Source organism: Chenopodium quinoa, unplaced genomic scaffold (genome assembly GCF_001683475.1).
Source record: "Chenopodium quinoa cultivar QQ74 unplaced genomic scaffold, ASM168347v1, whole genome shotgun sequence".
In the NCBI taxonomy this organism is placed as follows: Eukaryota; Viridiplantae; Streptophyta; class Magnoliopsida; order Caryophyllales; family Amaranthaceae; genus Chenopodium; species Chenopodium quinoa.
The window spans coordinates 749748-774940 of record NW_018745248.1 but is presented as its reverse complement, the minus strand read 5'-3'; the positions used below and the strand labels follow the sequence as shown (position 1 = coordinate 774940).

Sequence of the window (25193 nt, the reverse complement as noted above, 5' to 3'; positions counted from 1 at the left end):
CTTTCGTAATTTGCCTCCTTAAATATTGGAGGAGAAACGCAAGGAGGGTTAGTTGTTTACGGAATCCAACTAATTAATTAAATGTGAATTAAGTTTCTTTAATTACAATATTAATATTAATCCCAATTTTCAACATGCGTTTTTATTGCTTGTGTGTCTATGATGTGTCAAGGTTTATTGATATCTTATGTTTAAAAAAATGGAATTAATGTCAAATATATTGTCCTTCTATAGCATATGTTAGTATGTTACTAATTTGTTGAGTGGTTTTAGAAAACACCTCTAAGAATCATGTACTATAAAAAGATTATCAATTAAATTAAGATCATTAGTTAGGGGTACATATAAGCATAAAATATATTTCTTCTAAAAAAAACAGCTGAAAATTTAGGAAAAATTGATATAAATAATCTCAACTTCTGCTCATTCACCTAAAATAATCCCAACTTTGAATTATTTTAAAATAATCCGAACTTTATAGGTCATTCGCTCAAAATAATCCCAAGTAACCTATAACCTAATAAAAAGTTTAAAAAAAATTTAAGTGACACATGTCACCATATGATTGATTAAAATAAATTATTTAAAAAAAAAAAATTCCCTCCCAGCCACCCAATCCCGCCAGCATACCAAACCCCTCCTAAAAGCCCAATCCCCGCCTCCCACCGTCGACGGCGGCCCGAACCCATCTCCTTCGCGCCGCCCATCCCCTACCTCCTGCACGACCCCATTTCTATTCTATATTGTTGATTGGTGAAGGTCGAATTGATGATTAATGTTGTTGGGTTGCGGCCGGGAAGTTCAACAGTTGTAGGTTGTGCTGTGAGCTGAGGTAGTTTCGTGGTGGTTGAATTATTGATTGCAGGTGGCGAATGGGTAATTGGGGGTGGCGAATTGGTGAATACGAGGGCTGCGAAGCTTAAATTGGGCGAAAACGGCAGTGCGGTGGAAATGGGTGCTGCGGGCTTGCGGCTGATGGTTTAAGCTAATAGGCTCGATGGTGATGGTGGTTATATGGTGTTGCGGGCAGTGCAATATTACGGGGCTGCTGAAGTGCTGAATGGTGGTTTTGTGGTGGTTGTGGTTGATGTATGTGTGTTTGTAAGGGTGCTGGTCGTGGCGGAGGTGGCGGTGTATTGCAGGGGTGTTCAAGGGATAGGGGAGAGGCGTCGCCGGCGCCGTCCCAGCCTCGCAGGAGAGGTGTGTTTGGGTATTGGAGGTGGTCGTGGCTGGTGGTGGGAAGGGTGGTAGTGGGTGGAACTGTTATTTATTTATTATTTCTTCATTGTTTTTTTTATTTAAATTTTTTCAACCAATTGCGTGGTGACATGTGTCATCTTAACCTGTTATAACAGGTTAAGTGACCGGTTGGAACCATTTTGAGCGAATGACCTATAAAGTTTGGATTATTTAATTAAATAATCCAAAGTTGAGATTATTTTCAGTGAACGAGCAAAAGTTAGGATTATTTATATCAATTTTTCCGAAAATGTATGACAAATTATGTGGAAATTATGTAATCAATGCTTTTTATCTTTAATATTTCTTTATAGGCTACTTAGACAAATTCAGTGTAAAGCTAATTAGCAAATTAGCTTGTTATGTCACATGAGATTTTAAACTAATCTCTTAAATAGCTAGTTTGTGTCCTACTAGTTAGCTACGAGTTTGTGATCTAAATGAGTGTCAACATTCAATTAGCATTTTAAATTTAATAATTTTATTAATATATCACGCCCTATTTCTAAGCAAATTAGCATGGCCAAGTTACTTTCATTTTTTAGCTCCGATGGTTAAGCTAGTAGGTATTGAATTTTCTAAATTGTAAAACAAGTCTCTAAACTACAACCATTAGAGATGCTCTTAGGGATATATCTGTCATTTTTTCAAAAAAAAAATATCGAACGTTACATATTAATATTGATCAATTGATGGGTATTGGTTGAAACAAAGTATTCAGAAAATTTTTAATAGTTATTTTATATTAACACTGTATATATAAGTAAATTTACATGGAAAAAAGTGGATTAATTACATATATTTTAAAATACGCATTTTGACTATATATAAAGTACTGCGAAAAGATGCATCAAAATTTTTATTTATGTTAGTAAGAAATCTTGTATTATACTTAGCTTTATAGTTGGCATATACTTTAAGGATAAAGTTTGAATTCCATATGGAAATTTAAATATATATATATATATATATATATATATATATATATATATATATATAGTTGAGTTCATGTTATGGAAATCTTTTATTTATGTTAATAAGAAATCTTGTTTTATACTCAAGTTTATAATAGTTGGCAATAAATATATACTTTATGTATAAAGATACATCAATTCTTTTATTTACACATAATTTTTTTATATGGAATTTTTTACAGAAATTAGAAAAATATAATGTACACACTAGAAAATGTCACCTGTCATTGTTGGTGTGTATTTTGTTATATAGTTATTAAGTATTGATTATTTTAAATGAACATTGTATAAGTAAATTTACATAAATCTGTTATTTATGTTAATAACAAAAATTGGTTTTTTTAACGTGTGTTCATGAGCACACGTTAAAAAAACAGATTCTCTATAATTATTTGATCACGAGAAATATCTACATGCTTAAAAAGGATAGGTTTGAAAAATTATATGGAAAATAATAAAATCTTCATTATTTCCTATATTACAAGATTTACCACATTTTTCCAAATATTTTATGCAATATATAGTCAGTTATTTCCTAATACAACTATTCACAAAAAAAAAAAAAAAATCGCTAGCCTCATAAACGTTCACTACTCTAATGACACAGTCATAATTCATCCACCATACTTGGTTTTCTGTCTCCTCATAAACGTACACTACTACTCCATCCCCCTTTTTTTTTACTTCTATTGAATGCAAGAAGAAATATAAACTGTTGTAAAATGGAGAGGTATCTCAAGGCTACAATAAAAAGTAAACATCAATAAGATCGAAAATTTGATCTTATGACAATAAAAATAGTACGGTGTATTCTGAAGCAAATTCACTGACTTGAAAACGAAAATAAACAAAATTCTGGCGCAACCTAGGTGTACAATAATTGTATTCGCTGACACGTTTCCTAAGATTAACACACCACTTCCACTCAAAGTCACTTTTGGGTGAAAGGTTAAATCCAAGTAACTTATACCCAATATAGAGTATGTGTTTAAGCTTGTGTTTGAAGGTTATGTTCAAGTATATGAAATCAGAAAATCATCATTCAATTTATAATGATGGATGAAGGAAGATGGAAGAAGAGTATTTTCCATCAATGAGAGAGAATAAATCAACATAAAGATGAAGGATTAAATTACCATAATCATCTCCTTAAATGTGGGGGTTACAAGAAATCAACCAAGAAAAAAAGAATGAGAATCCAAGAAGAGTTGTTGAAATCCAACGAAAAAGCTCGCGCCCGGTCGGGCGAGCACTCAACTAAAACTGGGTTGCTTTCGCACCCAGTCATGCGAAGCTCCCTCGGCAGGGCGAATGTCTCTCAGCATTTCCAAACACCTTCTTGACCCCTTGTAGGCGTCGTTCGAAGTGCGCCTACGTTAAAGCATGTGTGAATATGCTTGACACTCATAGGAAGTGAAAATCGACATAATATGATTAGGGACAAGGAAAGTAGGGAGCCGCCAACAAGTTTTTAAGGAACTTGTAAACCGTTCACGGATCACAAAAGGTAACCACGATTAAGGGACAACGATAGGCAACAACGATTGACCCGTGAAGGTTACACCCCATTCATAATCCATGAGATTACTAACTCCATATGGTTCAGAACCACGAAAGGAGGATCGGGGATGATGGTACAAAGTGAGTCAAGGAGTCACATTCGCCCGTATTGGCTTCTACTCGATTCTTATAGTAACCTGCGATCTCAAAGGCATACAAACAAAATATTCAATTTGCTCCAAACTATTATTAAGCTAAATTGGTTGAATATTAATGCAACAAATAATTCTATAAAATTTGTGATCACTTGAATTAAGAAACAAGATTAAAAAGGAACCTAAACCGGTTGTTCAAATTATCTTATTAGGCGTGATTTTCAATTACATATTCCCTTTAAACATGCAATATGGTGATCATAAAAAAATAATAGAATAACATCAATATTGGAAGCAATTCAACAATAATTCTAACAATACAAAATCGTTAGAAAAATAATAGAAAGAAAAGGAACATAATTCTTACTTTGATTCTGTTTGTTTGTAACTACAAAATAATAAACGAGTTAGTAACTTCAAGGAAATAATAATAAAACAATAATTAAATTAAATTAAATAGAATTGATTTGGGGCCAAACCCTCAAACAGTTCTACCTTTCACGCCTTGGCTTAAGGACAGAACCACGAGTAAAGTATGGACTCCTGGGAGTGCTTGAAGAAGGAATTTTGAAAGAATAGGGGTAGGCTAGAGCATAGAAGAGAGAAAAAACTAGAGAATTAATTCATTGATGCCCCGCACATCAGAATTGAGGGGGTATTTATAGAAAAAATGTGCCGAGGGAACACACGGAACCCTAAAATGATAAAAAAAACCCTAAAAAAGTATACCGGATACCACAACGCGGAAAAGTATACCGTGACACGGGAAACCCCACCGTCATACGGGAAACATTCCCGTGACACGGTGTACTTGTTGTGTGACGCGGGAAATATTTAGTAAACGGGGGAGAAAACGCGTTAAGGGTTTACGCGGAAAGGACACGAAAACTCCCGTGTCACAACAGGTTTCTCGTGTCACGGGAAATCCCACCTTCAGACGGGACAGTTTCCCGTGACACGGTGGACTATTGCCGTGACGCGGAAATTTTTAGTCCGTTTTTTCGTCTAAATTCATTTTTAACCCTAATTTCGTTCAGCATTTTAAGTGCCGATTGATAATTTCGGGCCATTTCTGATTTATTATTATTTGGGCTAAAAAAAGAAAATAAATAAATAAAATAAATAAAAGGTTTGGGCAAAAATAAATAATAAAACAATAAAAGGTTTGGGCTGAAATTAAAAAATCTATGCTATGACCAAACATCAAGACTGATCCATGGACTATTCAAAAATTGAATTTAATTAAATACGATTTTTTAAGCACTCTCGGGATTAAATACTGAACCCGACCAATAGTGACGGTGAAAGGTTGTTCATCATCGGGTTTGGTTTTAGGGAGACATTTTAGGTGTCTACACCCCTTAGATTCCCTTTCTTTATTCCAACAATCCCCAACTAAAGGAAGGGAAGAAACCAACAAAGGAAGAGGATAAGAAACACATTAGGCATAAGAGGAGATCGATACATAACACTTGTATATTACATAAGTAATTTGAAATCTAGTGCTTAGTGAGATGAGACAATGAATTACAAGTATAAGGGTGGACAAACCATGAAACCCTTAGACTCTTGATCAAGGAGTGGACTAACCTTGAAATTCCAAGATTTAATTCAGAATCCCCACATCACATACCTTTCTCCAAAATTTACTTGAACTTGACAAAGAGATATGCTCTTTTATAGCCAAGCATATTCACCTTAGGTCTAGTGGAATCTTTAGGAAATTAAATCCGCCCAAGTTTTCCATAGAAAATGGCTATTCTTCACAACCACATAGGTGAATCACAAGCACTTAGTAAATGGGGTTAAAACATGTTCCTAAGAACTCAACAAATACTACATTGTAGCCATTAACACCCATAAGACTATGGATTCATTAAGAGCTTAATGCTCAACCTCACAACAATCATAAACAACAGTGATTCCAAAATTTTAGTGCGTCCACTCAATAATTGGATTCATTAAGAGTCACATGACTCAACCTCAAACGTTGGATCAATCAAGTGCGTCTCAAGTAGCACCAATCTAAAAGTTCAATGTTCCGTTAAGAACTCAAAAGTGCTTAACCTCAATCAAGCATTACAACACATGTCATATTAAAAGCATTACTTTCCTTGAATTCCCTTTCTTTATTCCAACATAAAATAGTATGATTCACTATATTACAGGAGGGAAATGAAATTTTAGGGCCATAGTACACTGTAAAACAAAAATAGTAGCCAAATCATTCAAGTTTATAATGTAATGTATAAGTTGTGGTTTCATACAATTTTACAGTGTAATGTAAAAGTTGCAGTTTTGTATAAAATTAAAAAAATTTATATATAATGGAATATATTGTATAGAGTACGTAGTAGTGTACGTATGTATATATTTATTTTGAGGATAGTAGTGTACGTTTATATATATATATATATATATATATATATATATATATATATATATATATATATATATATATATATATATATATTAAGATATTATTTTCCAAATAATTTTTCAAATCTACCTTTTCTAAATATTTCTCATTATCGAATATTTATAGAGAATCTGTTTTCTTAATGTGTGCCCATTGAGTATATCAAATCTTTTATTTATGTATAACATTTGTTTTCTATATGGAATTTTAAAAAAATATATATATGGCACATGCCTAAAATAGAATATGTGACATTTGTCACCCTTTTAAACTCTATAAATGTGTCAATTCATTAATATATTATATGACACGTGTCACATCTATCTATAAATATAACTAAAGTAATTACTGCTGATGTCATTACTTTTCACATGTCAACTTCTTGTAAAAAAATTTCTCTCCAAAACTTATAATGACATCATTAATTTTTTTATCAACATAAATAAAAATTTGAAAATGCTAAATTAATTATATATTTTTCTAATAGATTTTATATTTGAATTGACTAATTATGCAATTTTCATTGGAGAATTAAAAGAAGGTCGGACTATTTCATTTTCTTATAAACATTACGGAGTATCTTTTTCTCCTACTCCATATATTTTATACAGATTATATGAATTGGGGTGTCCACTCTTTATTAATTTATCAATTTATTAAATTTTCTTAAAATATTTGTATTACGTACATATTACACACAAATAAGCTAAAAGATATTGTTAAAATCATAAATTATTGTTAAACTCGTGCATCGCACGAGCCTAATCCAGTAAACATTATTATAAATATGCCACACCACCTCTATAACATGAATTAGACTTGACATCTAAATAATGCTTATAGCAAGACTTGAACGGGTGTACACAAATTCAGCTATACTAGTCCAGATGCTTTCTCGGCCACCAGAGAGAAGGATGAAAAGAGATCTGGAAATTGAACTCTCTTTTTCCAGGTTTGCGTTATATGAACGGTGGAGAGGGACTAGGTGAACAAGGCTAATCACCTGGCTAATGTTTGTAGACTTAGTTGTACTGCTTTTTCTACTTTATTTCCCTGAATTGCTTTTATCCAAAAAAATAAAATATAATAAACTTGAAATTAAGGTCAACAAGTATTACAATACAAATCTTATTACCTTCCCTATTCATATATTGTGTGAATTTACCCAACCAACTTATTATTAACTTGGATATAATGATTTTAGTCCTTAATTAGGATAATTAAACAACTTTAATTTTGAAGTTCGAAAAATTGCACTATCTTTGTTTATTTTTTGTTGACACGTTTTGATTTTAGCACTAATTACATGCCCATTCTTTGACGTGTTTTGTAATTTTTATGTAATGAAAAATATAATCATGTGATGTCTTGTTAGATTTGTCGCGGGATATATTTTCAAAATATCAACTTTTTATAATTTTCGCTTTTCGGTAATAAAAGATATTAACGATTGAAGTTATGCATGGACAAACGTGACTAAAGAAACGTGTTAACTAAAAGGAAACGGAGGAATTATTAATTTTCAATTTGATGAAAAATAAGATTTTTTTATTGTATAGTTTATAGTTGAATGTCTTTGAATCGTTAAGGATAAGATACAAAATATTTAATATGAATCTCCTAATGCAAATCATTTCTTAAATATTAAAATTTCAAGATGATTATAAATACATTAAGAAAAAACAATCATATGTGATTACAAACTAACAACTTGAGACATTACTCAAGCCACACACCACTTAATATATCAAACACTAAAAGTAGTGAAACCCATTCACTTATTACCGGTCATTATAACACCTTTATATATATATATATATATATATATATCCAACTACACATATAGGTAGGTGTATAGTTTTATTTTTATTTTATTATTTTAATAGAATAAATTTTTGACCTTTGATATGTATTTTTGTCTATTTTATGATTTTAAAATGTGCATAAAATATTAAATGAGTAAAAATTACCTGATTGCACTCTATATCATGGTGTATATAACTTCTTTTTATCTTACGGCTTTTTTTAAAATTTCATTGGCCATTATCACTTATTGTTGATGATATATAACCTCCAAATTACATAAAATCAAAATTCTAATATGTACATTAATTGCATCAGGGAAAAATGATTCTGTTCAATACATTCACAAATCACATTTTTCCTACATGTGGTTCCAGAAAACTTGAAAACTACATGAAGTCTGATGACTTTCAGCTTCATAACTGTGCAGAATCCCATCATATTCTGTCTGAACTATTACATCATTACCCATTGCCAATCAAAAATTATCTGCCTTCACAATGGCTACTTGTAGCCCGAATTACCAGCGATACTATGGCGACTGGCCCAAGGACCAAAAGAAAGCATTAGCCTGGTGCCTTTCATGTCACAGCAAAAATAGCTGACGCCCAGATGTCTTCAAATGCTAACCACTGCTGCGTTTAAAATGTTCCCGTATAAACCTTTCAGCGTAAAAGGGGTATTTATTTCGAATATACTGCCGTAAACATTTCTGGTATGAGAAGTCGATCCATCCACCATCCGTTCTTACAACAAAAAGGCACCTTGAATGTCGAAATTGAGGATGGCGGTCAACCTTTTGTCAAAAGAAATGAACATTAGCCAAAGCCAGCATGCTGAGCATCATCCATTATATATCAATCTTAATAGGTTAGCATAGACTTACTGTGAATGAAAATTTTTCATGCACAACATTACAATGCCTTTCATGATAACTTTTTTGTTTTTTTTTAAGTGAATCATACCTTAAAGCCAGAATACAACCTAATCTTAAATAATCACCATACATCCCTTTAACGAAAGCTAAGAATAGCAACATCAAAATTTCACCCTTAACAAAATGATGAACAATTGAAGATCAAATTAGGTCCCTCTCTTTACTATAACAACTTATATGAAAGAAGCCAGTAAAGTTCTGTAATTCTATTCCATAAATCGATAGTTTCAACAGGTATTATTTATGGAGTATTGTGTACAACAAACTGTCTTTATGAAGTATTGTGTAAAGTTCTGTAATTCTATTCCATAAATCGAATGTTTAACAAATAAATGCTGCAAATAGGTAACACAAGGAAGGGGAGGGGGAAGGGGAAGGGGAGGGAGGGACAAACCCCCGTTCAGTAGAAGAATAACACTTACAATTACTGTGCTACATATAAAAAAGATCCACATAGGAAACCAGCACAAAATATTGAATATATCAAACAACTATCAAAGTTTCCGGCAATATCTCAGATCCAAAAGTATGCAACCTAATTTCTTAACTAATGAAAAGTACACATTGTTTGAACAGCCACATATAACATGTGCTACAAAGGAAACAGTTTTAAATTTGCTTACCTAGTAATGGATATACTAATGAGAATTATAATTAAATGAAAATCCAACATTAGAAAGAACAGAGATATGCATAGCAGGTTCTTGTCATATTCAAAGTAGTCACATTTGAAGGAACTATTTCTGCATAAAATGCAAAGAGACTTCAAAATTCCTCAAAGTTGCTAAGATTTACAAAAAAATTCAATCTACCATCCACATCAACAAAGATTCTAGCCTTTATATTTGTTTATTTAATGAGTCAATAAAAAACTAACATTATCAGTTGAACCACTGATTGAATTGGCAGCTTTAGATTAATTAAAATTACTGCTTTGTCTATCTTAAGGGAAAATTAGAACTTAAAATAAATAAATAAAAAAAGAGCAGCCTCCTCCACCTGCCCGTATTCTGTTCCACCACCACCCCCTGCAGCACATCAATGCCTACATCCCTTGTCAGCTGCCACTGATCTTTGCCAAGACCTGGTTCTTTGCATCAACCACCACCATATGTTTTTATTTCTTTAGGAGGAAATTTAGGAAAATCTGCCATAAACAACCTTTTTAACAATGTTTTTGCAAGAAACCACCTTTTACAAAAAACTTGTAAGAACAAACCTGTTTTTTAGGCACCTCATGCCAGATTTTGGCATCGACTTGTATTTTCAAGCATTGACCACCCACTTGCAGACCACCAAAAACCCCGTTCCGACCACATCACCACTATGATACCTGGCAGTGCTCCACCTTACTCCTCCAAAACCTACCCATACTCCCTCGAGATAAACCACCCAACAACCTTCAAAAACCCACCAAACCTACTTAAAATCGCCTAGTTAGCTCCAATACCACCTAAACACTTCAAGTCCACCCATCTACCACAAATATATATTATATACACACTAACTCTTTGTCAACCACCTACCCACCACCAAAAATCCCTCCCAAACCCCTCGAGGCCTCGACATCACCCACCCACCACAAAAATCCACCCAACTACCTTCGAAAATCATCCTAATGATTGATGAGAAAATACCCAAACCTTTACAAACACCCAAGCCACCCCAAATTGAGTTGAAAGAAAAAAAAAGAGGGGGGGGGGGGAAGGAAGGAGATTTGGCGCTGAGCCGCTGATAAAGGAGGGAAAAGAGAAGGTGGTTACGACATATCAATCATGGCAATGAGAGAATAGAGGTTAATAGAATCCAATGTCAGAATTTGTAAGTCGAAGGCTAGAATCCACCTTAATGCTCTTCCTCTAAGATATTAAAATCATGTCTATTCTTACGAGATTCTCTTAAAAAGGTGATTTATCATAGACAAATTTTCCAAAATTTTCTTTTTATATAGATAAAAAAAACATTTATAATAAATCTAAGGTGAAGGAAGACTAGTTGTTGTACATTTCACACCACTGCCCATAACTCCTGTGTGCCAATGCAACCCCTAGCTATTGCGTTCAGATCTCTTGCAATACCGTATCACTATCACGAGGGGAAAACCACATAAAACAAGCTTTTTTTTTTTTTTTTTAAATGATGCATAATTAAAGTATGATATTGATTATTTAATCAAAGAAATGTTAATGGGTTTGTTTGATATTGTTTTGATCAAATTCCTATGGAATTGTAATTTTTTGGATTTTATTATGCTAAGAAGAAACCCAATTCGTTTGGCATTGCTATGGTTTTCAATTTTATAGTTTTTTGTTTTTCAAAACCATCTGATATACTTCCTCCGTTTCTATTTAGTTGGCGCGTTTGATTTAGGCACATATATTAAGGAGAGCAGAGAGAGTAAGAGATAATGAAAAAACAAGTGGGGTAGCTTGTAAATGCAAGGTAAAAAAGTTACCCCAAAAGGACACGTGACAACTAAAAAAAAACTTCCTAAAAAGGAATAACGTGTCAACTAAAAAAAACAGAGGTAGTATGTTATATAATGAATAAAAATTTCGTTAAACTTATTAAAATCATGGTATTTATGAAATCTGATAACAGAAGTGGAAATACTTTTTTCTTGTTCCTGTTTTTTTGGATTTAATTTTTTTTTTTAAAAAAAAAAAACAAAAAAACAAAAAAAGGATGTCAAACAAGCCCAAAAATTTTGTTAAAACCTACTAACATAAAAAGAGGGTTAGGAATTTTGTTTAAATAAAACATCATCAAGGAATTTTTTATCCTTTTAGCATTTTTTACATAAATCCATAGAAGAAAACACTAGCTAAATTAGTTTTATAAATAGCAAAGATTGGTATATATATAACAAATGCGAAAGTTGTGCATATTAAAAACATCAAAATTGTCAAATTCTTTATAAGTATGCAACAAAAATATGGAAAACTACTGTATTATTCCAATCATATGAAAAGGATGACGCCTAAACACTATCGTATATATTCTAGGATGTATGTGGACTATGGTAAAGGAATACAGAGGATGAATGTTTAAACAAAGGTAGCACCTAAACAAAATAACGGTAGAATATCAAGAAAATCAGGTCTTGTAGTAATAACCTTAATAAAATACTCCCTTTAGCCTTAAAAAATCTTTTTTTTTTCTAGGTTTGGACACACATATTAAGGGATTTAAACTATGGCGTGTAGATTTTTTTGTATATGGTGAGGAAATTTTTTTATTTTTTTTTTTTATTTTTTTTTTTTTTTTTTTAGTGGGTCAAAGGACCCAAATGACATAGAAAACAGAGTATGAGCGTGAGAAAAAAGATTAGTCAAACAGTGCACATCACATGGGTTTAATAAATAAATGTTCATTTTAAGTATTAATAAACGTCCCATTTCACCCAAATACATTTTCCCTTGATAAAAGTCACTTTTCGAAAATGACTTGGTTGGAAAGAGTTAAGAAGGATATGAAGTATAAGGATTTACATGAGGATGTGGTATTAGATCGTAAGGAATGGAAGAGGAAGATTTTTGTCAATGACTACACGTAATAATCACTTTTGGTTCAAATAGCCGACCCCACTTATGGGATTAAGGCTTTGATTGATTGATTAATCACATTTAACCAACCTAACCCCACTATTTCTTCGTATTCCTTTTTAATCAAATCCTACTATCTTGTTTTTTACATTCAACTTTAATAAAGAAAATTTTACTAATTCATTTATGTATCATCCTAAAAACATGACAAGGCAAATGAGAGTTTATTTAGGGATGGAAAGAGTAACTAGATAATTTTGTGGATACCATAAACAAGATCTAAGAAGATTATAGCAAATAAACAAATAACACCCTACTCCCCCCCCCCCCCCAAATTTAGTTTTTCTTCTTACATTTTACGCGTGTGTCCAATCATACTTAGCAATTTAAAGAGGATGGATTTTAGATTTTATATGCTAAATTTTTTATCCAAGGGTCACGGGCTAAGCAAAAAAACCTAGTTCAATTTAAATCAAGCACTTGCATATTGAATTAGTGGTGATGCTTAGCCCATGACCCTTGAATACCAAATCAACAAATTTAGTAGTTAAAGTATGGCCTCATCACTTGTTTTATGCACGTCAAGCAATGAGCGCCTGTAGCAGCAAAGAAAGATGGTTATTGACAGTGGGTGCACATCCTACATAACAATCAATTCAAGCTTATCTTGCAAATTTAACTCTTCCATCAAAGTTCCAGTTCGTATGGGAAATGGTGCTATTGTATAGTCCGCTGGTGTTCAAACCAAGAAAGGTATGATGTCCTCCTTGTTCTAGATTTGAATGAGAGTTTGCTTACTGTTGCTCAAATGGTTAACAATGGTTTTTAACTTATCTTTGAGAATAACCATTGAACTATCATTGACTCGAATAAGAAAGAGATTGTAAAAGTCTCGATGGAAAACAAAAGCTTTCTATTGAAGTGCAGTAGAGAATGTGAATGCAGCAAACTCAACAGACACATGGCTATAGCATAGGAGGTATGGACACTTTAATTGCTCTCAATGAACATCACAAGAATGCAATTTGTATATCTAATGATCTTTGTGAGTCTTGTCAATTTGGCAAGCAACATAAGTTGCCTTTCTCGAAGGAGAACGTGTGGAGAGCATAAAAAAATTGCAAACGTTTGTGGACCTCATCGAACTTTATCTCTTGGTGATAACAAGTACTTTATCCTTTTTATCGATGATTTCACCTGCATGACGTGGGTGTATTTCATGAGAGAAAAGTTTTCAAAAAAATTAAAGCACCGGCAAAAGCTCAAAGTGGCTGTAAACTAAAAAAAAAAAAAAAAATCAGATCAAATCGAGGCATGGAATATACTACCTCTGAATTTGGTCTTTTCTGTGAAGATTAAGGAATTGAACATGATGCTTACAGTACGGAAAAATAGAACCATGATGGAAATGGCTCGCAGTTTGTTAACCGAGAAAAATCTGCCAAAAAACAATCTGGCAGAAGCAATTCACACAACCATATATTTGCTAAACAGGCTGCGCACGAAAGCGGTTCAAGGCAAAATTCCAATTGAAGCATGGAGTGGGAGAAAGCCAACAGCATAACACTGAAGAGTATTTGGATCAGTTTGCTATGCTCAAATTCCATCTCAAAAGAGAAGCAAACTAGATGCAAAAGCCGAAAGAGGAATCTTCCTCGGCTATGATTCACAAGCCAAAGGATATCGATTTTTCAATCTTAGTAATAAAAAGATCATGATCAGCCGAGATGTTGAATTCAATGAAGATGCAAGTTGGAATGGGGAAGAAGAGGTGGAGAAGAATTTTTTCAAGTTGGCAGTGAAGTGCATAATGAACTTAGAGAGGAGAATATCGAAGAAGCTCCTTCCACTTCTATACAAGATAGAAATGGCACTGATGAAACTAGTGATGACGACAACGCCACGGGTCCAAGAGATAAAAAGTCTCTATCAGATTTGTACGAGGAATGTTCAAGCTTTCACCTAGACCCGGAGGAATGTGAAATATGCTACCTTGGTGTTGAAGAGCCCCAAACATATGAGCAGGCTTTTGAAGACAAAAGGTGGCAGCAAGCAATGGAAAAATGAAATCAATATGATCAAGAAAAATCAAACTTGGGAGTTGGTTGATAGACTAAGTGATCGCAAAGTGATTGGCGTCAAGTGGCCTAATGGGACCATAAGCAAGTTCAAGGCTAGATTGGTCATCAAAGGATACTCCCAACAAGCAGAAATTGTTTATGGAGATACATTTGCTCCGGTGGCAAGGCTTGATGGAAGATTTATCAACTCAATGTCAAGTCTTCCTTTCTCAATGGTGAACTCGAGGAGCAGCAAATTTACATTGAGCAAACTCCCAGAATTGCTATTAAAGGGCAAGAAAAAAAAAAAAAAAAAAAAAAAAAAAAAAAAAAAAAAAGGTGTGCAAGATGGAAAAAGGCTCTTTATGGGCTAAAACAAGAGCCACGAGCATGGTACATCAAGATTGACTCACATCTACTTGCACAAGGGTTCAACAAAAGTAAAAATAAGCACTCTCTATGTGAAGTATAAAGGAGAAAATGATTTGCTCATTGTTTCACTCTATGCTGATGATCTTGTCACGGGAAAAAATTTAAAGATGATCCTCTAGTTCAAGGATGAGATGAAAAAGAAGTTCGAAATGACAGACTTAGGCTTAATGAATTATTTCCTAGGGATGGAAAGATGGAATCTTCCTCTCTCAAAGGTGCAAGTGATGTTCTTAAGAAGTTTCATATGCAAAACTGCAAGCCACTCAGTACACCTCTTGTAGTGAATGAGAAGCTGCCTAGAGATGATGGTCAAAGGAAAGTTGACACTAGCAATACAAGAGCTTAGTTGGAAGTCTACTTTACCTCACAGCAACAAGGCCAGATGCGATGTTCGCAACTAGTTTGCTTTCAAGGTTCATGAGTGAACCAAGTGATGTTCATATGGGTGCTATCACCTCAAATATATAAGAGGAACCTCAGATTTTGGTGTTATGTCTAACGCAAGTGCAAACTCCAAATTGTTTGCATATTCAGACAGGTGGTTCAAACAATGACATGAAAAGTACTCTGGGCTATGCTTTTACACTTGGACTTGGAGTGTTTTCATGGATTTTGAAGAAGAAAGAAGTAGTAGCTCAATGAATACATTGCAGCATCGGTAACCGTTAATCAAGCGGTTATACTTGCTGACTTGAGACACAAACAGGAAGAAGCTACTGAAGTTCTAGTGGACAACAAATCAGCACATGAAGATTGAGCATTATAAACTTCGAGAAGCTGAGCAAGAGAAGGAAGTGAAGCTGATTCATTGTCCTAATGAGGGACATTTTGACCAAGGCTTTACCAAAAAGCAGATTTGAGTTCCTTATACTCAAGCTTGGTAAATGAGACTTTTAGTGTTGAGAAGTCAGTGAAGCAATCAGTGAATTAACTTGAATGTACTTGTTATTAGGGGTATAGTTGAAATGCCAAAAGTTGTGACTCTTCATTGCATCATAATAATGTAGAAAGCATCCCTCACCCCTATATAAAGTACTCATGTACATATCAAAATAATATAAGAAATCTTCCTACTTTTTTTCCACATACCCTGCTAGCTTTGCTCTAACATTATAATAGTGTTCAGGAGATTTTATTGTTTAGTTAATAAATGATGTCTTAATAAAAAGGTGGAGTTAATAGGATATTGTACAATGTATATATTATTGATAAGTGTTGGACCCTAACTTTAATAGTGGCGAATTGAGATATAAATTATATTATTGTGAGTCATTGCCAATTGTAGTTAGCTAATCTAATATCTATTACGAAGTATATTTTTAATAGAGAAGTATATTTGATGAGAAATAGTAATAGAACTTTTTAATTGAATGAAAGGGAGTGTAAAACCCTATGTTTTGGTCACTAGAAAGAATAGTAATAAAATATTAGTGGGTCCATACTATAAAGAAACTTGTGTCAACTAAATTGAGATACACGCAGATAGAAAGTGAGACAATGATATCGAGATATAAGTAGGATGAAAAAAAAAAATAAAAAAAAAATAAAAACTACAACAATATGGTGGGGAGATTGAGTCATACCATAATTGAATCTAGTCCACATCCAATTTTATCTTCAGAACGAGGATGATAAGCAAGCAACCTCTCTATGACAACTTTTTCGTCATCAGATGTAAGACGTTCCCCATCCATGTACCTGCCAATACAAAATGTCAACCAGGGTACAACAACCTTAGAGTCTGTGAGGATCATATAGGTTCATGCAAGTTCTAAGAACTAGATTACGAAGCATGTCAAAGGGCTCCGCCCAGTCACCCACAACTATAATTCGTGATACATGTTTGGGATTAAGTTTGTGATAATTACAAAAAAGAACACTTTAATTCCATGATTTGAATAACTATAATGAAGCCTTAAGAAAAAGGGTAGAAAATAAGTAAGAAAACCCAGCATTATCCTCTGGCAGGAAGTTATGGTGCTCAAGGTTAATGTCAAATCGCTATATTTAAGAATTCTGTTTTATATTTCAGCGCGTGTCATCTTTGTGTAAATATTAGTTTCGATAAGAATTAACCAACAGCGAAAATCCACTTCTTTTTTACTTAAAGCTAAAATCTCCTCTTCGAGAATGAAGCTTGTGTAGGTCTGTGTCACTCTAGAATTTTTGCATCTCACTTAGACACGAGGGAATATAATTCTAGAATTCCTCTTATAATGTATCATGTTTCTCCCTTTAATGAATTTTTAGTTTTCAATCAAATATGGATTATAATATACAGCCCGTATGGTCAGTATTAATAGCAATTACTAAATAATTTACAAGAAATTTTTCCATAAAAGTCTCGAGCCTCTGTTAATGAAGTCTAGACATTTTCATGAGGGCCGTTTCTGCTTTGAATCAGTCTATACCAAAGAGAAACACACTTTGGTAGAGACATCCAATTACTAATACCTAGGCCACCTCCCCATCAGCTATACAGACACAATCCCATCTAACAAAATGATATTCCTCTACTTTGGATGTACCCCGGACCACTTAAAATCTCTCATCACCTTCCAATTCTTAGCTACTCCTATTGAATATTTAAAGAGGCAAAATATATAAAAATGTAAATAGATAAGACAATTCCGCACAAAACTCATACAACCACATAAAGAAAAAACTACTTAGAAACCCTGTCTACAAGTAGGTTCCAAAACTACTACTAAAAAGATTTCAAGGCAAGTCTAAAGGAAAGTCATATAACCACATAAGAAATATAAGCTCTCTGCAACGAGCCAAAAGCTGCATTGCCACGTGGACTAATTACGTATGAGAGGAGGCGCAAAAGAAACCATTAGGGGTTGTGTGAGTGGAGCGGCGAAATTCAGAAGAAATAGACAAAGTATGGCAGGGGGCTGTCAGGATATTTTGTTCACTTTTTGCTGATTATGTACATATAAAAAGGGGAAGAACGGTTGTGCTTAGGTAGCTGGTTTGTGGTATTTTGAACTGAGAGAGTAGTGACCTAAAGTCAAGTTGAGATATTGGTGGCCTCAAGCCACTGTTTGCAAGAAAGTTCCTAATTTTATTAATCATCAAGCCTCATTATTTCCTCAATCAGATTTTCTCTTATTTTGCTTATTTATAAATGTGCTTAGTAGAAGTAGTTTATTACACACTTACATCAAATTTTTTAGATACCTTCTACTCCTACTCTACAACAAGGCCTTAAATTCTATCCCTTAGGTTTTTCCCCCTAAAAAAGAATCAAGGAAAGCAAGAGGCGAGTCAAGAAATTCTATCCAAGACAATAGAAGACATAATAATCTTACACCACACATGGATAAACCATTCGCTTTTGGTCACACTTAGGATGAACTTTACTACATGATTTTGAACACTCATGCTAAATCGACGTTTGTTGAAAGACAAAAGGACATTAATCCTTATAAGAGATTATTCACAAGATACCCTCTGATATATCATTTTTGATCTTATATGAGTTAAAAAGTTATTCTTCTTTCAAGAAATGAGCCAAAAACAAGTATAAGAAAATACAAAATTGATTCTATCATCCCAAGTTTGATCCATCTTCTCTTAACAATCCCACTCTTCATTTGAACTACGTATAATCTAACCTTTGTATGACAGCTTGAGTTGGGTCAAGGGAAAGGGTAATTTCAGGCGGCACAATGTGTGCGACCCAACCGCGACCAATCGGTCCCCATATTTGGATATTTCAAATATGTGTAGATTGTTAGCCAAAGTCTAAGGGCTTTAAAAGTGAGCAATGTAGTTCGAAATTTCGAATCCTAACGGAAACCTTTTTAAGAGTAATTAACCTCCACTAAGACAGTTGGAGTGCACTTTCACTCTCACATTTTCTTTTTTGTGAGGGGGGGGGGGGGATTGATTTTTTACCTCCTTTAGTCTACACACTTCACCCTTGTTTATCCCTACATTTCCATCTCCCAAAATAAATCTTTCCTTTTTTTTTTTTTTTTACATAGGGAAAAGCTTATTAATACATATTAATAGAAGAACTAGAACAATACGAAATTAGATAGGTAGCTGCATCTTTAGCTAACCTGTGTGCTTCTTCCACTTTAGCTCTATTTTCCTTGCGAACAATGCAGCACCAGTTAAACCTCTTACCCTTTTCCTTGATTTCAGCTATAGGTCTAATCAATTGTCTTATCTCAAGTTCTCCCCTCTTGTACTACATCAACCAAATTTGCAGCATCTGTGATAAAATCATACTACTAAACCCTTCCTGAAAACACCATTTCATTGCATTTAGGCATGCCATAGCTTCAGCAAAGCTTGCCATCCCAAAATCACAGCCATACCTTCCTGTCAAGACTCCACCATCCACTAGTGTCCAACCCTATACCCATTCTTTTTAGTTTCTTATTCCAAGCTCCATCCACTTGTATCGAGAAATGAGAAGAACCCTAATCAAACTTACGTAGACTGGCTGTTGAAGCCAGGAGGGTGAATTGGATCTAATTCAGGAGGATGCAACACTTCTAGTCCATTTGAATCTTGACTTGCAAAAGTCTCATGTTCTTCCATACACTTGTCAATCTTCCCTAGAATCTCCTCTGCAGTCACAATATTTCCACTAAAAGTGAATTCATTCCTGGCTAGCCATATCTCCCACAAGGTAGCTAAGAAAATTGGGACCCTATCACTTGCGGGTCCATCCTGACTATAAAAGAGTCAAATATAAGAAATTATCCAATTTTGAATGGTAAACTCCACATTTTCTTGAGATCTAATATTTAAGCTATGTTTGGATAACAAAAAATGGAAGGAAAGGAAGGGAAGGGGAAGGGAGGGAGAAAAACTTCCTTGTTTGGATAATATGTTGGGGGAGGGAAGGGGAGGGGGAGGGAGGGATCCATTTTCCCTCCTCCTTTAATAAAGACCTTCCCTTCAAAATTGGAGAGATTTGGAGGGAAAATGGAGCTCATCATTTCCTCCACTTTCCCTTCCTTCCCCTTCCTCCTATTTCCCTCCCTTCCATTTCCCTTATAATTTGTTATCCAAACATAGCATAAGGGTACCACCAAACCATACCCTCCTTGGATTACCACACTGTCTCAGAAGGTGATTAATGCTTTCTTCTTCCATATTACAAATCTCACATAAACTTGATTCACTCAAGCCTCTGTAATACAAATTGCTCTTAACCGGTAATTCGTTATAAAACACTTTCCAGATAAAAATCTTCCACTTTGGAAGCAACTTTTGTTTCTACATGAAGTTTAGGAATTTTACCTCATCGGGCGGAATTTTTTCATTCTGAACTTGTTTACCTAGCAAGAAAGCATACCCCGATTTTGTGCTAAAGTCGTCTGACTTGGTAAAGTTCAGGCAAAACACATCCTTCCTATCCACATTGGGTAATTCCATAGCCCCTATTTCCCTGACATCTGCAAATGAGAAAGATTCTCGTAGTTTCCTCCCATCCCACGATCGAGTGTCCCTATTAATAAAATATTTTACTTTCCATCTAAAGGCTTGTCCAATAGTTACACTTGACTTGGCTTGTGAAATTTTCCCATTTACCCAAAGATCACGTAAAGCACTTATGTTATTCCCATTCCCCACCTTCCATCCATGTACTTTAAATTTCAACTCACTTATTCTAATACCCCTCATTCTCCAAGAAATTCTTTTATTCTTTACCAAGGGCCTTTTTGCCTTCACTAGCATAGACGGGCAATTCATAGAATAGATTCTAGATACCAATAATTGTGGGTTGTAATGTATAAGCCATGCTTGCTTCATCAGCAAAATAAATCTTAAAGTCCCATTAAAACATTAATATTATAAATTATAATTCTATAAAATTAACCACCTACCACAAGATGAGGGGAAGAGATTGCTTATTTTACTCTTCATTATAATCAATAAGTCTTCAATTTTATCATAAATTCAAAAGCTAAACAATCCAAACAAGGATAGAGTCCATAGAGATACTATATATCTCCCAAATTTCTCCAACTATGGTCTTCAATTTATAGAACCAAAATACAGCCTTAATAGTTAACACATCTACTTTTCTCCAAGCAAAATAATAAGAATGATTACAAATCTCACACGTATGGAAGTTGAGTAGAGTAGCAATGATGCCTCCCAAACAATTATTTTATTTATTTTTACAAAATTTCAATGATATCATACTTTCACTAATTGTCTCAATAAAGTAAAGGTTATTGAAATGATGAAACGCTAATTTTTGTGGAATGTATTTTTTTTGGAGTATAGAGGTTGAAAGAGGTTGATTATTTAAATATATATTGAACCCTTCCCTTCTATCTCTAATCATCTTCTTCTTTCACTTTGAATTCACCCCTCCTTCTCTCCCCTTCTCTCTCGGTCTTGATTTATCTTCCTATTGCACTCTCAATGTCAATGTCATCCATGGCTGGAAATGATTAATTTAATATCAATTATATCTTCAAATATAAATGCAAAAAAAAATAAATAAAAAATAAGGAAAGGTTCTTTGTGTTCTTTTCTGTAATAATCTCGTCTGATTGCCTAAAAAACACAAGGAAATAAATTCATACTTGAATAACTGTTCAATCTATCTCTCCTTTACAAAGTGGATGTATTTTACACGGCAAATTTTTTTGTTTAATTTGTTTTGTACGTCCCTTTTCTTGTTGAAGATTACCCAGTAAGAAATAACAAGCACTTGCACAACAAATCAATGATAGATATTCCATTTTTTATATTTGTGTTTTTTCTAGTATTGCTCATGAGTTGCCTTCATTCTCCGCTAGTTATTTAGGAGCCAAAATTAAAGAGATGATACTTATTTCAAATCAAGGAAGCCTGCTTTGCCTAAGGATAACAAATCTCCTGCACATTGCTTCACATGATCACTTTTAACCAGAATGTTTGTCAGTATAACATAATACCCAGCTCTTGTCCCCTCTTCATGTATCAAAAATTCTTCCAGTCCATTTACTTTCACTAAAAAACCTTCGAAAGAGCTGTAACATCAGGCAACTCAGCAACTGTCAGTTGTTCCTTTAGTACCTTCATTATAGAGTGTATGTGTGTTTACAAGCAAAAGTGAGGAATTACACTGCCAAACCACTATCAAACATATACAACCTAGCCAAAACTTGGAAAAGAGCAAACCTTTAACCCCCCACTTCCCTATGCCCCTTAGCAGACAAACTAATAGTAACAATGCAAATCCGTAACTCAATCAATGTTTTACAAAACCAATATCCAAACTATACTTTTAGTATCGCTTAATGATCTAAAGGTTATTCAAGTCTATAACTTTTTGTTCCCTGTAAGCCTCATCACCGGTTTTCCACACACAGATAGTAAACAATGTTATCATATTGAGGTGTACGAAGTTTACAAATTCCATTGAAACAACCAGGAAAATAACCATCAAGAGTAATAACTAATACCCCTTTCACACTTTTTATTTCTATCACAAGAAAAACCCTTTTCACGTTTATTGTCGAGAATTAAAGGCGAGTTCAGGTTTAACAAGGTTTAAACCAAAATCCACATTTTGATCAAAGAGATTCATGTTTGGATAGCAACTTGGAATTGAAAGAAAGAGTAGAGGAATGAAATGAAGGGAGAAGACCTAACTTCATTTCCCTCCAAATCTCTCCATTTTGGGAGAGGGATTGTAGTTGAAGAGGGAGGGAAAATGGATCGCTCCTTCCTCCCTTCCTTGCTAAAATTCTTTATCCAAACAAAAGAATTTGTTCCCCTTCATTTCCCATCCCTCCTTTTCTCTCCTTTTCCTTCTATCCAAATAATAATATGTTTAAAGATAAGGAGAGCAAAACCCTTCCTCTCAAAACAAATATGCAGGTCAAATGGTATTCCATGATACTCATATACACACTTATATAGGACCTATGTTCTTCCGACTCTCCATTTCACCTCAAATACCCGTGAGGCCATGCCAAATGAACCCAAATACGACTTCGACCATCACTAAAACTTCTAGCAAAGTCTTAATAATATAAATTTAAGAAATATTGGCTCAAAATTAAATTCATCAAATGTGTAAACACAAACAGAGGAATCGACCGAAAACAAACCATAATTTGGACAGAATATATAAATAATACCTATTAGAGTGGATAATATCTTTGGCAAGAAAAGTTACAGGCTCAATATCCCGAAGAATCTCATCTTCTTTATCTTTCCATTTTCTGTAATTAAGCTCATCTATTCCGTCGAATAATTTGGGAGGCTCTTTAACCCTCAACAATTCATTCGCCGACGAGTATACATCCTCCTCCGAGCGAGTGGACTCAGAAGAGGCCGCTGAGCAGAAGCGACGCCGGACAGGAATGATGAAGACGGCGGTGAGTTCATGGTGGTTGTGAAGGAAAAGGCGAAGGCGGAGAAGGGGCAGGCCTCGCAGAAGAGGAGGCGCAGCCATGGAAAAGGGAAGTGTAGTGCAATGCAGTGTAGAGAAGGAGGATAGAGAACAGGGAATGAGGAGTTTATGGTGGTGAAGGAAAAGCCGAGTGGCGGGGATTACCCTGTTTGATAAGAGTAGAGATGGATATATCTAGTGGATCACCCACTCACCCGGTCCACCCGCCTTATTGGATGGGTGAAAAACCCGATTTAAACGGATAATAGGTGGGTGATGGATTAACGGATGCGGGTGACGGATCGGATTCGGGTGGACAAATTTCACCCATCACCCGACCCGTTAATCCATCCATCACCCGAATATTAAAAAAACAACATATAAAACAAAAAGAAAGAAAAGAATATTGATTATTAAATTGCAAAAAAACAAAAAAACCAAATGTATTCACTACTCAGTACTCAGCAGACATTATGCCTCCTCCCCTCCTTTTCTCTCTCCTCCATTAAAGAATACTACGAGTTCTCCATTGAAGCGGTTTCACAAATTTCTCTCCTTCGAGAGTGACGAAGGGTCTTCTTCACAATTTACTCTCGAACCCTCAAATACACCCAGAATTCCCAAAACCCCATTTATTTATTTATATCTTAATTTTCCCCTAAATTGATTTCAATTTCTGGGTTTATTGAGAATGCAAAATCAAAAAATTTAATATAGTAATTCCTAAGCTAAAACGTTCGAAACCCTCTGCCTCTCTCTGCTGAGTTTGCTCTCTCGGACTATTAGACAGAGTGATGAACTCACGGTGGCGCCACTGAAGCAAGGTAAACGGTGGTTGAAGCAAGGCAAACTACGGTGGCCTCCATTCTTAAGATATGTTCTTCACTTCTTGTAAATCTGTAATTGTTGTTGCTAATTTTTCCTTGTTCATTCGAATTTAATTCGAATTTTTTGCTTGTTCTTAGGTTTAATTTCATGAATTTGCTACTTGTTTTTATGGTTTTATGTATTTTCTTGAATTTCTGCCCTTTTTTCACGAATTTGCCATAAGTTTTTTTTGTTGTTGTTAATTTATGGTTTTTTAGGGTTCATATATATATGTGAATTTCTTGGAAAGAACTAAGTGTAATTTAATTTTTTAATTTTATTAAATATCTGATTACCACCCGATCCATCCGTTTCACCCGTGGGTGATGGATGGATGGATTCGGGTGGATATATTGGCGGGTGGTGGATGGATCGGGTGGGGTGGATGGAGGTGGGTGGTGGATGCGGGTGACGCTCCACCCGCCCTGAACCCAATTTATTTCCATGTCTAGATAAGAGAGGGAGGATAGAGAACATACAAATTTTTGCCTACACCCAAATGCAGGCAGCACTAGCTGCACCCCCTCTCGTTCTAATGACGTCATTTAAGTTTATTAGTTTCGGCTCACTTGAACAATGTTCATTTTTATATATGTAAATGTTCAATTTTGCATTACTAAATGTTCAATTGTTAATATGACATACTATATTCAAATTGTTTTTTTTAAAAATAATTGTTTTATTAATTTTTCTTATTATTTAATTAATTTAATAGATTTCATTTGAAAAATATCTTTCAAATAAAAGTAATTTAATTACAATTAATATATACTCATTGTTTCTTAAGCATAAAAGGGAACTTTTTTTTTAACTTTTTTAATGTAGATATACTTAATTTAATAAATAAAAATAAAAACTACAAGGGAAAACAATTAAAAAAATTAAACTTAAATAATG

The 25193-nt window shown here is 34.2% G+C and overlaps 1 protein-coding gene across 2 annotated transcripts; it reads right to left on the bottom strand.

Moving 5' to 3' along the window:
• Positions 1-8365: 8365 nt before the first annotated feature.
• LOC110711252 (protein DCL homolog, chloroplastic-like) lies at positions 8366-23587 on the bottom strand. 2 transcript variants are annotated; one of them, XM_021889628.1, is made up of 3 exons: positions 23176-23587; positions 16648-16762; positions 8366-8886 (listed from the first exon to the last, which is right to left on the bottom strand). In XM_021889628.1, exons 1-3 carry the CDS (start codon positions 23490-23492, stop codon positions 8716-8718), a joined length of 603 nt encoding a protein of 200 aa, XP_021745320.1. In that variant the 5' UTR covers positions 23493-23587; the 3' UTR covers positions 8366-8715. The 2 variants fall into 2 exon arrangements, with proteins under 2 accessions (XP_021745320.1, XP_021745321.1); XM_021889629.1 differs by lacking the exon at positions 8366-8886 and adding an exon at positions 12897-13769.
• Between the last annotated feature and the right edge of the window lie 1606 nt (positions 23588-25193).

Bases quoted from the DNA above. Each gene is read 5' to 3' on its own strand.
- LOC110711252 (XM_021889628.1), bottom strand. From the start codon at position 23,492: ATGGCTGCGCCTCCTCTTCTGCGAGGCCTGCCCCTTCTCCGCCTTCGC. The intron at 16,763-23,175 runs GTATTATTTATA...TTGTATTGGCAG, and splicing joins GATATTATCCACTCTAATAG to GTACATGGATGGGGAACGTC. The intron at 8,887-16,647 runs GTATGACTCAAT...TTTTGACAAAAG, and splicing joins GTGGACTAGATTCAATTATG to GTTGACCGCCATCCTCAATT.